Below are 15121 nucleotides of genomic sequence, written 5' to 3'. Positions count from 1 at the left end.
TTACATGTGGTTATTGAATTTAGTTGCTCATTTTACTTCTGTGTTCATTAAATTGACATTGTTTTACTTAAATGAATCTAATGAAAAACTTGCTGAATACGACAAAAAATACTTTATGATTTGTTCAGATGATGATGAAGCTCGTGTTTTGAACCCAGCCAATCCTCAACTTCTGAAAAGTTTGCCGGTCAGCAGTCACGCCAGTCCACCTGTTCTTGGAGAGCTCGCTAAGGAAGTTGTGTTTGTGTTGTTGCAGGCACTTGCTAACAATCGAACAATCACTGCAGATCAACAGCAACAACAGGTCGGCACTCTTCAGTAACGAATGATCTTACTGCACATCGTTTTTCATTTGTATTAATAAATTTGTACTCTCGCTTATGCTTTTTGACTTTGGTTTTACGGTTTAATAATTTTTCAAATTAAAATGACGGCATTTAGGTTCAGCAGTATTTCGGTAACTATTATTACATGCATTATATTCTGATAATAATACACATCTATACTGACTTTCTATCAGACTATCAGGATTCAAAAATTCATTGAGTAAAATATTTTTCTTCGCATTTGAAATACTTATTTTAAATATAACTGTTTGAACGGTTCGACACTTAGAACGTCAATTTTAAATTAGTATCATGCTTATTGGAGCAACTTATTCATTCACAATCTCCATCCCTCCAATGCTGAACAGAGCTCAACAGCAGCAGCTGATGTTGAACAGACTCAACAACAACAGCAAGCAACACAACCACAACAGCAACAAACAGCTGCTGCTAGCAAGATGAGCAATAAGCCATTGATGTCTCGATCCAGCATAATGAGGTTACTGGCGGAGTTGGTACGCTCGTATGTTGGTTGTGCCCTCTTCATTGTCAACCAATCATTTAAGGCCTGCGAATTTGGACCAGTCACCGAAGTTTGTATTGGGGTGAATTAGTTTTTCACTTGATTAGTGCATCACAAAATTTGTGTCAATAATGTTGAATGTTTTTAACATCTTTCTTTATAATTTGGTGCACTTTCAGAATAGTGAGTTAGATGTTAGTTTTGTGTGAAAGTGAATTTTATTTGGTAATGTAGGAATCAATAGTGATAATGGTGATTGCAGGATTGCACGGTGTTGTCGTACATCCTCGATCACCTGATTCATCGCGGAGGAACGGAACATCACGAGGATCCACATCTTCCCTCACTTTCTCGTCTACTTCTCACCAGCATTGCTTCATCCAATCACAGTCCAGATGCTCAAAACATCCTGGCCAATGAATTGAAAGCCTCTCTGCAGAGGTCACTGATCATGCATGAATGTAACGAGAAGCACTGCAGAATACAGGCAATCACAGGTCTCATTGCCGCCATCATTGAAGCCTGTCCTTCTACTGGATCTGGTGGAAGGTTCGACCAGGTGCGTTCTCAGGTTTGTGTCTCTTTTATCTATCTATCTATCTATCTATCTATCTATCTATCTATCTATCTATCTATCTATCTATCTATCTATCTATCTATCTATCTATCTACCTACTTATGTGTCTATCAGTGATCATTTGTTACAATTTATTGAATTCATTGTTGATTCATTAACATTTTCACGCGACAGCTCTTCAGGCCAATGAACACTATGAACAATATGGTGAAGATAATGGTGAAGAAAGGATTGGTGAATGATTTAGCCAGAGTGACCCACAATCTCGACCTGTCCAGTCCTAACATGGCTGCCACTGTGAACGCCGCATTGAAGCCGCTGGAAACACTATCTCGAATTGTCAACCAGCCTCATGTTGCAGCCAACAATTCTGCAGCTACTCAGAAGTCAGGTCGACAGGTGGCAGCTCTCGAAAGAAATGGAAGAGTGAACAACGTCGTTGGTGCTGAAGGATCAGCTGCTCCCAGGCAAGAGAACGCAGAGGCCGACATTGAAAGGGATGCGATGAATAATGAGGGAGAGATGGCAGGTGGCAGACAGGATGCATTCGAGGATGAAGGTGATCTCATGAACAATGATGACAGTGGAGAACATAACAACACCCTAGATGAAGGTTCGTCAGTCCTCATTCACACTGCTTCATCCATCAGTTACATTGCTCTCTATCCAATGTATTTCAAATATTTAATTAGAGCAGTTATCTCATGTTCAACAGTAGACTTCGTACTCCCGGCATCAGTGAGTGTGCCGTGTAACGTAACTAACTAACTGTCTTATAAATGTCATCAGATTTGTTTCAAGTTTGCAAGTTTAGGTTCATTCCATAATGTCACAGCAGTTATAAACGTGCATAAATGAATGAGAGAATAAATACATGAAAATCAACGTATAACTTGTGTGCACGCAACTGTTAATACATAACAAGCAAACGTTTAACGTGTGTACTATCAACAAACAAACAAACATGCGCTCATACAACAAACAAACAACCAAGCAAACTTGTGATCGTACAACCGCCAGACAATGAAAGAATGCAGCCGATGATGATTGACAACATTGAGACAGGCCACAATGATGACGACGACGATGACGCTGCACATCTCACAGTTTACTACGACGAGCGGGCTAGCAATGTGCTCGACATCGATGATGAAGATGATGTCGTGGATGAGGACGACGACGACGATAATGGAGGTCACCACACTCTCGAGCCAGAACAAGTGCAAGTAAGTCAGTCTGCAAGCGTTTCACTTCCATCTATATTTTTCTAGTTGAACACCACATCATTCTTCATTTTTCTTCAGTGAATGAAACTATGGATGCGGGTTTTTGGCAAATTTTTATGAAATTATTTATTGGTATGGTTGGATTCATCATCGCGCTCTTTGTTCACTTTTCGTTTTTTCATCACTTTTCCATTCATCTGCGCAGCTTCTGAGTGGTGCTTTTCATTATATTCAGTTTTCTACGCCTGTTTTATTTACTGTTACCTGCACCTTTGAGGCTGTTTGTTGGAGAGGGGGGAGGGGGGAGGGGGCATGTTGTTGGCGATGACGACGATGGTCATGATATATCAAGGACGACATTGTGATAATTTGTAACAATGAGGATGATGATGACCAGGAGGATGTATGGTTGACGACTATGGTGATGATGACGATGGTGACGACGACGATCGATGGTGATGATGACAATGACGATGATGATCTTTGTGACATCATAACGATGACGATAATTTATTTTTGGTGGTAATGATATATTGATGGTGATGATGATGATACATTGATGACGATATATTGGTGGTAGTGATATATTGTTGGTGATGATATGATGATGATACGTTGATACAGGAGCGACGTTTAGATGCTGTGTTGGATACGCTGCTAGAGAGAGGAACGTCAGAGGGACCTGACGTCATCGGTGACATCATCACTGTTTCTGGTTGGTAGTACAACAATTTTATTCTACCTTGGCATATGAACATGTGATGTTTTGCTGCAGCTGCTGTTGTTGATGCTAAGATTTGTTTATACCGTTTTTGCCACTACAATAAATTCCTTTGTCGCTTGTTTTTGTTTTTGTCCATATTTTTAATTGTGCCACTATATGAACACAACCCTGTGTTGATGTTGATGTTGATGTTAGTGATGATGATGTTAGTGATGTTGATGTTAGTGATGATGCACATGTTTTTCATGATTTGTGTGTGGTGGTGTACGTCTGAGTGATGCATTTGTGTGATGTTTCAATATGGATAACATGTGTGTGTGTGTGTGTGTGTGTGTGTGTGTGTGTGTGTGTGTGTGTGTGTGTGTGTGATGTCTGACTGAATGCGATGGCCCAACCAACCAACCAACCGACCGACCAACAGTTGACCATGCAGCTCCATCGACAGCGCAGAACCCTGGAGGTGCCGTGGAGATTGACATTGAACTAACGTCATCCAATGATAGGGATGCGCAGGTTGTTATTCAGGATATGTCAGAAAATGAAGATGACGACGATGAAGACGATGACGTTGATGATGACGACGATGATGCAGACCACAACAACAGAGGTATTATTATTTTTAAGTTATTATTGTTATTACCTTTATTATTTTTGTGTTCTTTACAAATATTTTAATTTTTTGTCATTGTTGATTTTTACAATACTTGTATTATCTATCTTCATTTTTGTTTGTTTGTCGGTTGGTTGGTTGGTTCATTCGTTCGTTTATTTGCTGTCTGTTTGTCAGCTTGCTTTCCTGTCTCTCTGTTTGTCTGTGTGTTTATTTGTTTGTATGTTTGCTTTGTTTGTTTGTTTTGTTTGTTTTTTGTTCTTTTGTTTCAATTTATAAATGATTCAGAAGTTTTTCAATTTAATTTTTCTTTGAACACCTCCTGCTGTTTAACCTGTGGTATTTTTCTACACAGCAAATATATTTTTGTATCATCCATTCTTTATATTTCTAGACTGATTTATAACTTCTCAGTCATAATTTTTAAGATTACTAAATTGTTGAATATTGAGTCCAATAACCTTCGATGATTTGCAAAGAGTGTGTATGAATGAATGAATTGATTAATTTAAATTAATTAATGAGCTGATTTGAATGCTGGCAGAAGGTCGTCAGAACAACGAGCAGTGGGAGGGAGATATGGATGATGACGATCAGGATGAACAGGATGATGATGATGAAGATGGCGATGATGACGACGACGATGATGATGTTGAAGATGATGAGGTAATCTTTGAGTTTTATTTTGTAAACATTTTTAACGTTGCCGACGAATTAGGCTCATTGGTTTATTGTCTAAGATGATTTCACAATCCAAAATATGGGACGCATATTCTTGTTCAGTGGTGAAGTTGAGGACCCCTTCAATGTGATGCCCCCTTCAATGCCGCACCATGTGACGCATGAGTAGATGCCCGTCATTCCTTTGTCTCTTGAGTACATTATTCTATGATGATTCGTCTACAGCCATTTCCTTAAGCCTTGCTAGGCTGATGTTTCATTTCTTAAAGCCACTTTTTATTAGGTACATGAAGCATTTTTGGTTGGCCAATTGATCAACATCACAAAAAAATTTCAGTTTGGAAATTTTTGTGTAGAAATAATTTTTCTGGCATCTAGACAATTTGGCCTATCTACCTCATGTATTGTGTATAGGATGTCAGAAATGGGTGCATAAGAGATGTAGTGGTGTGAGGAGGGCACTGAAAAAGGTGGAAGGCACGTTCAAATGTAAGAAGTGTGTTCATGGTGTGATTAATAGGACGGACGCAAGGACGGGGTTGAGTGGTGGTATTGAAAGAGTGGAAAGCTTTGTTTACTTAGGGGATAAGCTGAACGCGGATGGAGGATGTTTGAGCGCAGTTACGGCTAGAGTTCGTGTGGGATGGATGAAATTTAGGGAACTGGGTGGGGTATTGTGTGGAAAGAAATGGTCAGTAAAGATGAAAGGGAGGGTATATAAAGCTTGTGTGAGAGCAGCGATGGTATATAGTGGTGAAACTTGGGTGTTGAGGAGAGAGGAAGAAAGTGTACTGCAGAGGGCTGAAAGAGCTATGGTGAGGATGATGTGTGGGGTTAAAGTGAAGGATAGGAGGAGTAGTACAGAGCTGATGTCGATGATGGGACTGAATGAGGACATTGTGACATTGATAAGGAGATTGAGATTGCGGTGGTATGGACATGTGTTGAGAAGGGATGAAAGGGTCGGGATTAGGCGAGCGTTGGAGTTCGAGGTTGAAGGAGTGGTAGGAAGGGGTCGTCCGCGATTGGGATGGAGAGAGCAGGTGGAGAAGGACAGGGTGAAAGCGGGGTTGCGTGATACTGAGGCGAGTGACAGATGTGGATGGCGTCGAGGGGTATTTCGGTTTCATCATAGGTAGCCAAACGGCAACCCCCGATCTCGGGGAAAATATCGTCTAAACGTGTGTTGTTGTTGTTGTCACCTCATGTACTGTAGCGAGAGCTGATATCCAGTTAGTGTTGTTGAGCCAGCACTTGGTACCACTCACTTCTTCTGGAGATGCTCTGGTGCACGGCACTTGAAGAACTTTGATGAATTGGTGATAAGGGTCTGGCCTGCTCTTCAGTAGTGCATGCAGTCTTGTGCAGAGAGATTTTCATGAGCGTATTAAGTTAGTTTTTGTGTTAAGAGACATGGTTCACCAGTTTCTCAAGACCAATGAGGCAGATTAGATGCACTGTTCTATGTTATTGCACAGTAGAGGCCTGCAATTGCTGTCGAGTACACTTGCAAGGTAGTGAGCTCCTGCCTCGCAACAAGTGGTCCTCCGTTGACTGATGAGTGAAACAAACGCGTCATTCTGCTGTTGATATCTCTAGGCATTCAATTTCTAGGTCTCAATATTTTGCTCTTTGCATTTAGTCTGTTGCGAGATGTGCGTGCGTGCTGCATGCGTGGAGGGGTTTCCGTCACTGAATCGTCTGCATCGCAACTTCCAGCTTCCTTGTTACTTAGTCAGAAATTATCATTTTATTGGCTTGAAAGTGGGATATGAAGTTCAACTGGCTCGTGCTGAGGGAGAGGAGGAATAAATTTATTTGAATAAATAGTTATCAATTGATGGTAACAAATTTATACCGCGATGACAATAATAATAATGATGATGAGGATAAATTGAGGATGATGATGATGATGATAATAATAAATTAATCGATGATGAAGGTAGTGCCAATAATTTGATAATGAGGATTATGATGACGATGATATTGTTGTTTTTGCTGATGATGTTGTTGATGATGATGATGGAAGCCAATTAATGATAAGTTGAATAAATTATTTGAAACAGCAAAGATCAATAATTGATGACGAGGAAGATGAAGAGTTCATAGGAGCTGATTATGATGAAAACCAGCGAAACAATGGAGGGGCAGGAGCTGGAGGAGGTGCAGACGAATTGATGAACCAATGGGAAGATGCCCTTCCTGGTCAGTCATTCTTCTTTTATTAATATCACATGCACATTCATTCATGGATTCATTCATGCATTCTTTGAAACGTACTTGAAAACAATCTGGGGGCTGGCATATTATCATTATTAATGCATCCAAACACTTCGATGAGTCAAGAGCCAATGAAGGAATTGAGTTTGAAGGTAAATTTTTCAAAGTAAAATAAGTGCAACATAAAGTCATGGCATGAAGATTGAACATTTTTGGTATTTTTATACATTTGACGTGTAAAGTTTTATAATCATTTATTACCCTCTGCCACGAACCAGGGAATCTGTTGTTGGAGAACGCAGCAGGGGCACAGGTGCGCACCTACCACCTGCCCATCGCCATGCACGACACCGAACTCCTAAGAGATCCAGGTCTGTCTGCTTCTTCTTCTTCTTATTGTTACCTCAGTGAAATAAGCATGATAGCTATTTATATTTGTTTTATATTAATTACGTTAAAATCCTTCTGTGAATTTGTTTGGGTCGGCAGGCCAAGTGCTACCACCGGCCCCGAGTGGAGTGATGGTGAATCACCCGTTGTTGGCGCGCAATCAAGAGACCAGTCAGCACACGACGTACGCACTGCAGGATGGTGCTGTCACTCCACGACTGCATCGCTCCAACAGAGCTCGCCAGACATATCGATACAATCCGAGCACGCAGACCCTTCACGTGCAGTACGCCAGGGCCCGCCACGTTAACCCCCCTGCCATTCTTCAGAGGTTTGTTTCTTCGTTTAATTTGTTGTTTCATTATTTTGTTCAGCTGATTGTTTGAAATGTGTTGTGTAATAAATCTCTTTATCAAACTGTTCATATGCAGCCAGCCAGCTGCTGCATTTTGAGCGTGCTTGTTCATCTATCGGCTTTAGAATGTTAAAGTGCAGTAAAATAATGAAAATAACAACGTGGCACTGCATGATAATGATGATGATGCTATTGTCTGTATGTTCTATGAAGGTGACAGATGCGAGGTTTTAATTAATTATTGTTTGATCACTTGGTGGTTCTGACAGGTTGTTGGGAGCAACTACAGATGTGATGCAACTGACGAACTCGCTGACGACAGGTGGGTCCACTCGACTTCACCTCATGTCAGGGGACGAGTTGAGAGTCATCACGAGAGTTGAAGATGAATCAATTCTCGACTCACTATTCCAGGTCTTTTTTCTTGTTTTCATTTGTTTGAAGTTTTGCTTGCACATTATACATAGAAATTAATGACAACTTTGTTGTAATATTACAAACTGGTTCTTATGGAAAACGGAAAACGTAGTTTTTATAATTGTTATTTGTAGTTGTCTTTTTTCTCATTGAACAGCAAACTGAATTATTGGCCGAGGATGAGAACAACAGCATTGGATTGCTTTCAGACATACCAGCTGCTCTGACGAGGTGGGCGGAAGAGTCTAAAGTTCTCGAGGGGGAGGTCAACATGCACGAAACTATGCTGAGTCAGTTCCTATGTTGTTCATTATTTTTATAATTATTATTATTATTAGGATGGCAATGTCCTTTGCCAAACTGAAATACAGCAAAAAATTAAAAAATCAAACAAAATTTAAGTGGCGAAATTTAAAAATACGAGTTACTGTATCTAAATGAAGCAAAATTAAAATGTATCTGAAAAAATTAGCGTAAGCCGTTTTAACGTAGAACATGGAGAATTATTTGTTGGTTAAATTGAACAAAAAGAATGGCTAAACTGTTGTTCTTTTTTTGTGAGTTTGTGTGTCGTGTTTTTATATCTTTGCATGTTCACTTAAATGTTCGCGCCTTTCGAAAATATACGCTCATTTGTTTTTGTTTGTTTGTTTGTTCCAGTAGCCAAGGTGGACATCATGCACGAGTTGGAGAAGTTCAGGGATGAAGAGGTGAAGGAGCAACGGGAGAAGAGGATGAAAGACAAGTGGACGAACACATCAGCGCCGTTCACCAGCAACAAGACGACATCAACAACTGATGCCCAAAAAACAGGTGACGTCACACAAACTCCTCAACAACCGCAACAGCAGGCAACCATCTCTCCATCTGCATCTTCCTCCAACAACACAAAAATGACATCCACCCACGATGATGTTGCTGAGGCTGATGATGTTGACCCAACACTGTACAACAATATTGACAACGAAAAAGTTTGCCTACTTATTGTCTTATAAATATTATTTCTTAATTTTGTTATGTATCGCCAGCTGTTGTTAGCTGTTTAAGCTAGTTGAATTTATTTGATTAAATTTTCTATTTTTTTTTAAATGTAAACTTATAACTTTGCAAAATTTTTTGTTTAGTATAGTTTTTAAAGTTATCACATTTCACTGATTTCAATGTCACACAGATGTTTTATATTATTTTGTATGTACATTCTTTGCATTTTTTCCGCTGTAGAGGGAACGAGAGCAAGATCTTGACACACAGCAACAACAACAACAACAACATGAACTGATAGAGCAGCAACAACATGAACTGATAGAGCAACAGCAACAACTATATGAACAACCTCAAGAAGAAGCAAGAGACCTTACTTCTTCCATCTTTCCACTGACTGGTTAGTGCTCGAGTATTTTTTCCACATGGTAGTTATTATTGTTCTAATGATGTTGGTGTTTCTTTGACATTTGTTACTTTCAATAGAAATTGAAGTAACAAGGTGCATTGTTGTAATCACCTAACTCATGGTGAAAGGTTGTGTACGATACATACTTGTACTGGCCATCGTACTTGCAGTAGCAAGTTGACAAATTCTCGCCCCTATACATACTCATGTACTTGCAGATGCAAGTCAACACACCATCGTGCACCTATTGGCAGAGTAGAAGTACGTCTCTATTGACCAACATGTTTTTTGAACTGCCTAAAAACAATTATTATCTATTGAGATAATAATGCTCCAGGTTGGTTTTTTTAACTTCGGCCACTGATAAGTCTCACAAATGGACAAAACGTGTCTAGCCTGTTATATATAATATAATATAATAGCTTATAATGGGCTCAAACTATGAAGTCAAAAAGCCCATGTCTAAAAACATAACCTATATAACAGAATATATATAAACAAAAATAAACCATGTAACAGTATATGAAAGTCAAACAATGGTGTCCATGTTATAATCAAGTCTTCATTAGTCATATACTCATCAAGTTTCATTTTAAATTCTACGTCAGTATCTGGTTCGATAATTTCTTTAGGCAAATTGTTCCAAAATGAAAAGATCCTGTTGGTTAAGAAGAATTTTCTGTTGTTGTTATATTTCTGCACATGTATCTTGAAAACGATGTCCTCTGGTTCGAGACTTAACATTATAATCTGGCGAGGATCTTTTGTCTACACGACCAATGGCGATGTTATAGAGCATTATCAAATCTCCCCTTTTCATTTATACCTCAAAATAGGCAGTTCCAACAACTTTAAGCAATCGGTGTGCCAAAGTTCTTTGCATTCACGCACCATCTTAGTAGCATGCTTCTGCACTCGCTCCAACTCTTTAATTTCCTTCTTCTTCCATGGGACAGAACAGTGGCTGCATACTTGAGTTTCGACCTTATTAGAGATTTGTAAATTAGTAAAAATGAATTTTTATTCAAGTATTTGAAAGTCCTGTGTGTTATACCTAATAAGCAAAAACAATTATTAATTATATTGTCTATATGGTTAGAAAAACTTAGAGAACTGTTTAATAAAACCCATAAATCGTTCAATTCATCACAGCAATTTAAACTAATACCATTTATTTTATACACCCGTCCATCATCTGAACCCATCTGACCATATCTCATTTCAGCACATTCAAATTAATTTTCCACAACCTACACCAAGATGCTTTTATAATACTTCACGGTCATTGTCACATTTTATAGAATTAAACAATTTTGCATCGTCTACATATAAATTGTCAGAGTCGTTTTTAACAATACCAATAGGATCATTAACATAGGCAAGAAACAAAACTGGGCCCAATACACTTCTTTGAGGCACTCCATTGCTAACTTTAAACCTATTCAACAGGCAATTATTCACTCTCACACAAAATGATCTACCACACAAATAATCTTTAATCCATTTGATCAAACACCATACCTACGCAACTTTTAAATTAACAAACCATGCGAGACACTGTCAAACGCTTTTGAGAACTATTTTCAATTCAATTAAATCAAATCAAATCTATCAATCAAATCAATCTTCGTTTTGCGTCCAGAGACCCGGTTTCCCGAGGTAGGACGTTGTTTTTTTTGCCATCAACTTTTTGCGCCAAATTAGACGATCAGTTGTATCCATTTCATTTTAATTCAGAGCTTTCATGTCTTGCTCGATTGTTTGCGACCAGGACTTCTTTGGACGGCCTTTGGGACGTGTGCCAGGTACTTCAACATCTGCAAGAGAAGTTATGGCACTGTTTCCACTTCGTTTGACATGACCAAACCACCGCAGACGGTGTTGCCGGCATTCGTCCTTTATATCATCTAAACCAGCACGACGCAGGATTTCGATAGATTTGATGTGGTCCTTCAGACTAATTCGTTGCATCCATCGGAGCATTTTCATGTCGGTTCGTTGAAGTTGTTGTTCCAGTTTGGTTGTCATTGGCCATGTTTCTGCACCATATAACAACACCGGACGTATCACAGATTTATAAAGTCTTGATCATAGTGGTAGTGGGATGTCACACCGTATCAATATAGAGGCAAGGAGATGCCATTTATTCCAGGCTGCACGTATGCGTGCTCGAACGGCAGCTTCAGCTGTTCCAGTACAATCCAGAACATCCCCTAGATATTGAAACGATGTGACTTTCTCTATTTTAATGGCTTCAAAAACAGTGCTATTTTGAATTTGTTGTTGTGGATTGATGCAAGCAGGACAAACAAAATTGGACACTTTAGATAAAGTACCAATTATTTTGAACAACGTTTGTGACACCACTGGTTACACTGGCTGACACTTGATTGAATTGGTTACCTACACCAGCTTTACAAACTGAACAGGGCCATCGTCCAGTAGCTGTGGATTGGATGGGTTCACCAGTGTTCATTGCTTTGGTTTTGCTGATGTTGACTTTGAATCCATGATCGGCGAGTCTGGTGTTCCAATCTTCAAACATCTGTGCTGCATTCTGCTCAGACGTGGCTGTTAAAACGATATTATCAGCATATACTAGATTCCAAATGTCACCAGTGCGTATCGGTTTTGTGATTTCTTCCATCACAGTTATAAATAAAAGTGGACTGAGAATCGAGCCTTGGTGAACTCCAACGCCGATGTCAAATGCATCTGTGTTTCCAACCGTTGTGCTGACAAGAGTCTTAGTATTCGTATACATTTCCATCACAAGTCGAACAAGATATTCTGGAATGAGTTGTCGACGTAGACTCCACCTGATTGCTTCACGGGGAACTCGATCAAATGCTTTTTCAAGGTCTACAAAAATATGAACTTTTTTGAGAACTCCGTTTAAATATTAATAACATCAACACCCAATCTATTGTCAATGGCTTACTCCAATCATCAGTCAGTTTGAGCAGCTGAAAAGTGGTAGACCTACCTTTCCCAAATCCATATTGCCTACAGTCACGCCAACTATTATTATCGAAAAAGCATATCAAGTGATCTTGAATGATAGATTCCAACAATTTACAACACATACAACACAAGGCAACCGGTTTATAATTTTCCACTTTATGTTTATCTCCTTTCTTGAATATGGGAGCAATAATACTATGTTTCCAATCATCCGGAATATTTCCTGTGTGTAAGGGCAAATTGAATAAATCTGACAAATAAGCATAAATTGAAAACTTGCATTTCTTCAATATAACATTATCCGGATCAGCAGATTTATATTGGCTCAAATCGTCAATCTTTCTCTCCACATCACATGCATTTACAGCCAAATCCTCCATCCTAGCTTAATTTATAGTTTGGTCAACATTCTGTTTACAGCACCCACCATACAATATGTTATCCTCAACATAAACACTTTTAAAGAAATTGGCAAAAATATTGGCCTTGGGAATATTTTCAATAATAACATTATCATCTTTGTCAACAAAAGTGTCAATTGAAACTTTATTTTCCCTTGACCAGAACACTTTAGGGTTTTTCTTCATCATCGTAGCTAGACTCATCATTTCTTCTTCTTTACTTTTAATAACAATTCTTTCAATCTGGTTTCTTAAATGTTAATGTTCTATTAATATTTTCTTTTCCCGAAATTTAATAAACTTTTTCCAAAATTTATTCTTCGTCTTAATCAATTTTTAAGTTTCTTTAGGTAACTTAATGTTGTGACCATTGTTAACTGCTCCCATGTCTACAAATGGAATAAATAAAGATGTTGCCTCATTCAAAACCTTCAAGAAATAATTCCATAATTCATTAACATTTTTACTACTACTAATTACATCTGCTCTGACATTCAATTTTGATAATAAATAATCATTTATCAGTTCATACGTACCATTCTTGAAATCAAATTTTGATAAGATGCCACTTCTGAAACATTCAACATTTAAACACAACAAAAATCCACACACAATGATCCCCTTTACCAAATGGCGAACAATAAGATAATATTTTGATCAAATCCCTTTCCTTGACAAAAACCAAATCTAATAATGAATGTTTATTTGATCCGCAATACCTTGTAGGTACATCAATCATTTGAAAAAGAACACAGTCGTTAACCAAATTTATAAATTTAGACTCACTAGATTAGTGGCGTAGCTAGGGTCTTCTGCGCCCGGGGACAAAACAAAAAATTTGCGCCCCCTACATAAAATCTGTCAAACTATATAAAATATAACTGTCGTACTCAGTATTTGAAGTAGACTACACTCCGTGACGCCTATATACAATGCATTTCAGTGTATTCATGTTTCTATATGCATATTGCACCTTACACCATAATTGTATTATTCTTTCTCAGTTCGTAACTATTATATTGTAATACAAAATATTAATGATTATCATTTAATCATTTATTTGGCAAAAAAAAATGATTATGATTAAAAAAAAATGATTATGATTGATGTATATAATTAGATTCTTTCAAGTAGTTTTTATAATTCTGTATTTTTATTGTCCGCTGAATCAGAAGTGTGAAATAAAAATTATTAAATTTAAAAACAAAACAACAGCTAAGTATTGTCTAGAAATTGTGGTTAGGAAATGAGCAGAATTTTAAAGAAAATTTATTTTTCTTGCTTTTACAGCAGCAAACTGGTTAATTATATCATCAAAATCAATCTGTTCAAGAACTTCCCTCTCCACACTCATTAGGGCCAGATCGCTGAGTCTATCTTGTCCCATGGATGCTCGAAGATAGGAAAGAATTATTTTTAATTTACTGAAGGATAGCTCACAGCTGGCAATCGAGACAGCTATAGTAAGAAGGATTTGTAGAGCAACACGCAAATTTGGAAAAACATCTTCTCCGTAACTAATAATGAATGACAAGAGTTCTGTAGGAGTCTTTGGTGCAGTATCCTGGCGGGTCTCAAGGAGCATTCTGCAGTCACATATTTCATTTAATAACTCAATTCCTTCAACATCCGAGTCATAAAAATTTCCAAAGTCAATACAATGCTGACGGAGACTGTTAAGATCTTTGTCATTCAAAAGTTTGTCTACATCAAGTAAGAATCCGAATTTGAAGTTCAGATCTTTGAGACGAGTAAACCTTGTTGTCATCTCCTGTTCGAGTCGATTTAAAATACTCTTCATGATACGAACAATTTCTTCTTCTGCCGAAAGTCCTGCATCTCGGGCAAGTTCTCCAGGCATCCTTCTCCGTCGCCTGATTCTTCTTTCTACAGCCACACCCCATAGCTCACATTTTTCCTTTGCTTTTAGCACTGAATCATTGCATATGTCTTCACGAATTCTTGTAAGAGATGTGCAGATCCATGTGCAGAGATTCAATATCCAAAGACGCTTCATGGAAATTCATTGTTGGATCTTGAAGTCTTTTCTGAACACGGTCGATTTTTTTGAGTATGTCATGCCAGAAAGGAAGGAAAACTAAGAAGTTGAAACTAAGAATACTTTGTAGCAGAATTACAGCATCGCCTCTAGTTTCTTGTGTTTCAGTTGTATCTTCAGACATTTTTTCTAGTAAATTTTAATACAAGTTTCTTAATTTTATCCCTGAGCAGTTTACTGTGAATGCCCAGTGGCGTTTATATGGAGGGGATGGGCAGTGATGGGCAACTAACTAAATATTTTTAATTAAACTATAAC

General features: G+C 38.2%; 1 protein-coding gene across 1 annotated transcript in view; it reads left to right on the top strand.

The window, feature by feature from the left end:
- Positions 1–15121, top strand: part of HELRODRAFT_81131 (hypothetical protein) — a gene marked incomplete at both ends in the record, with an annotated part of 70394 nt that overhangs the window by 34700 nt on the left and 20573 nt on the right. The window contains 13 exons of the mRNA XM_009020891.1: positions 129–318; positions 652–919; positions 1112–1420; positions 1601–2047; positions 3005–3107; positions 3837–3943; positions 4554–4719; positions 5995–6024; positions 7383–7608; positions 7902–8046; positions 8228–8339; positions 8710–8981; positions 9271–9430. Coding sequence (XP_009019139.1) covers positions 129–318; positions 652–919; positions 1112–1420; positions 1601–2047; positions 3005–3107; positions 3837–3943; positions 4554–4719; positions 5995–6024; positions 7383–7608; positions 7902–8046; positions 8228–8339; positions 8710–8981; positions 9271–9430 — 2535 coding nt within the window. The remainder of the gene's footprint in view (positions 1–128; positions 319–651; positions 920–1111; positions 1421–1600; positions 2048–3004; positions 3108–3836; positions 3944–4553; positions 4720–5994; positions 6025–7382; positions 7609–7901; positions 8047–8227; positions 8340–8709; positions 8982–9270; positions 9431–15121) is intronic.

This window comes from Helobdella robusta (genome assembly GCF_000326865.2).
Source record: "Helobdella robusta unplaced genomic scaffold HELROscaffold_29, whole genome shotgun sequence".
Taxonomy (NCBI): Eukaryota; Metazoa; Annelida; class Clitellata; order Rhynchobdellida; family Glossiphoniidae; genus Helobdella; species Helobdella robusta.
Note: the sequence above shows the minus strand (reverse complement) of the source record. Positions and strands in the feature narration are given on the sequence as shown.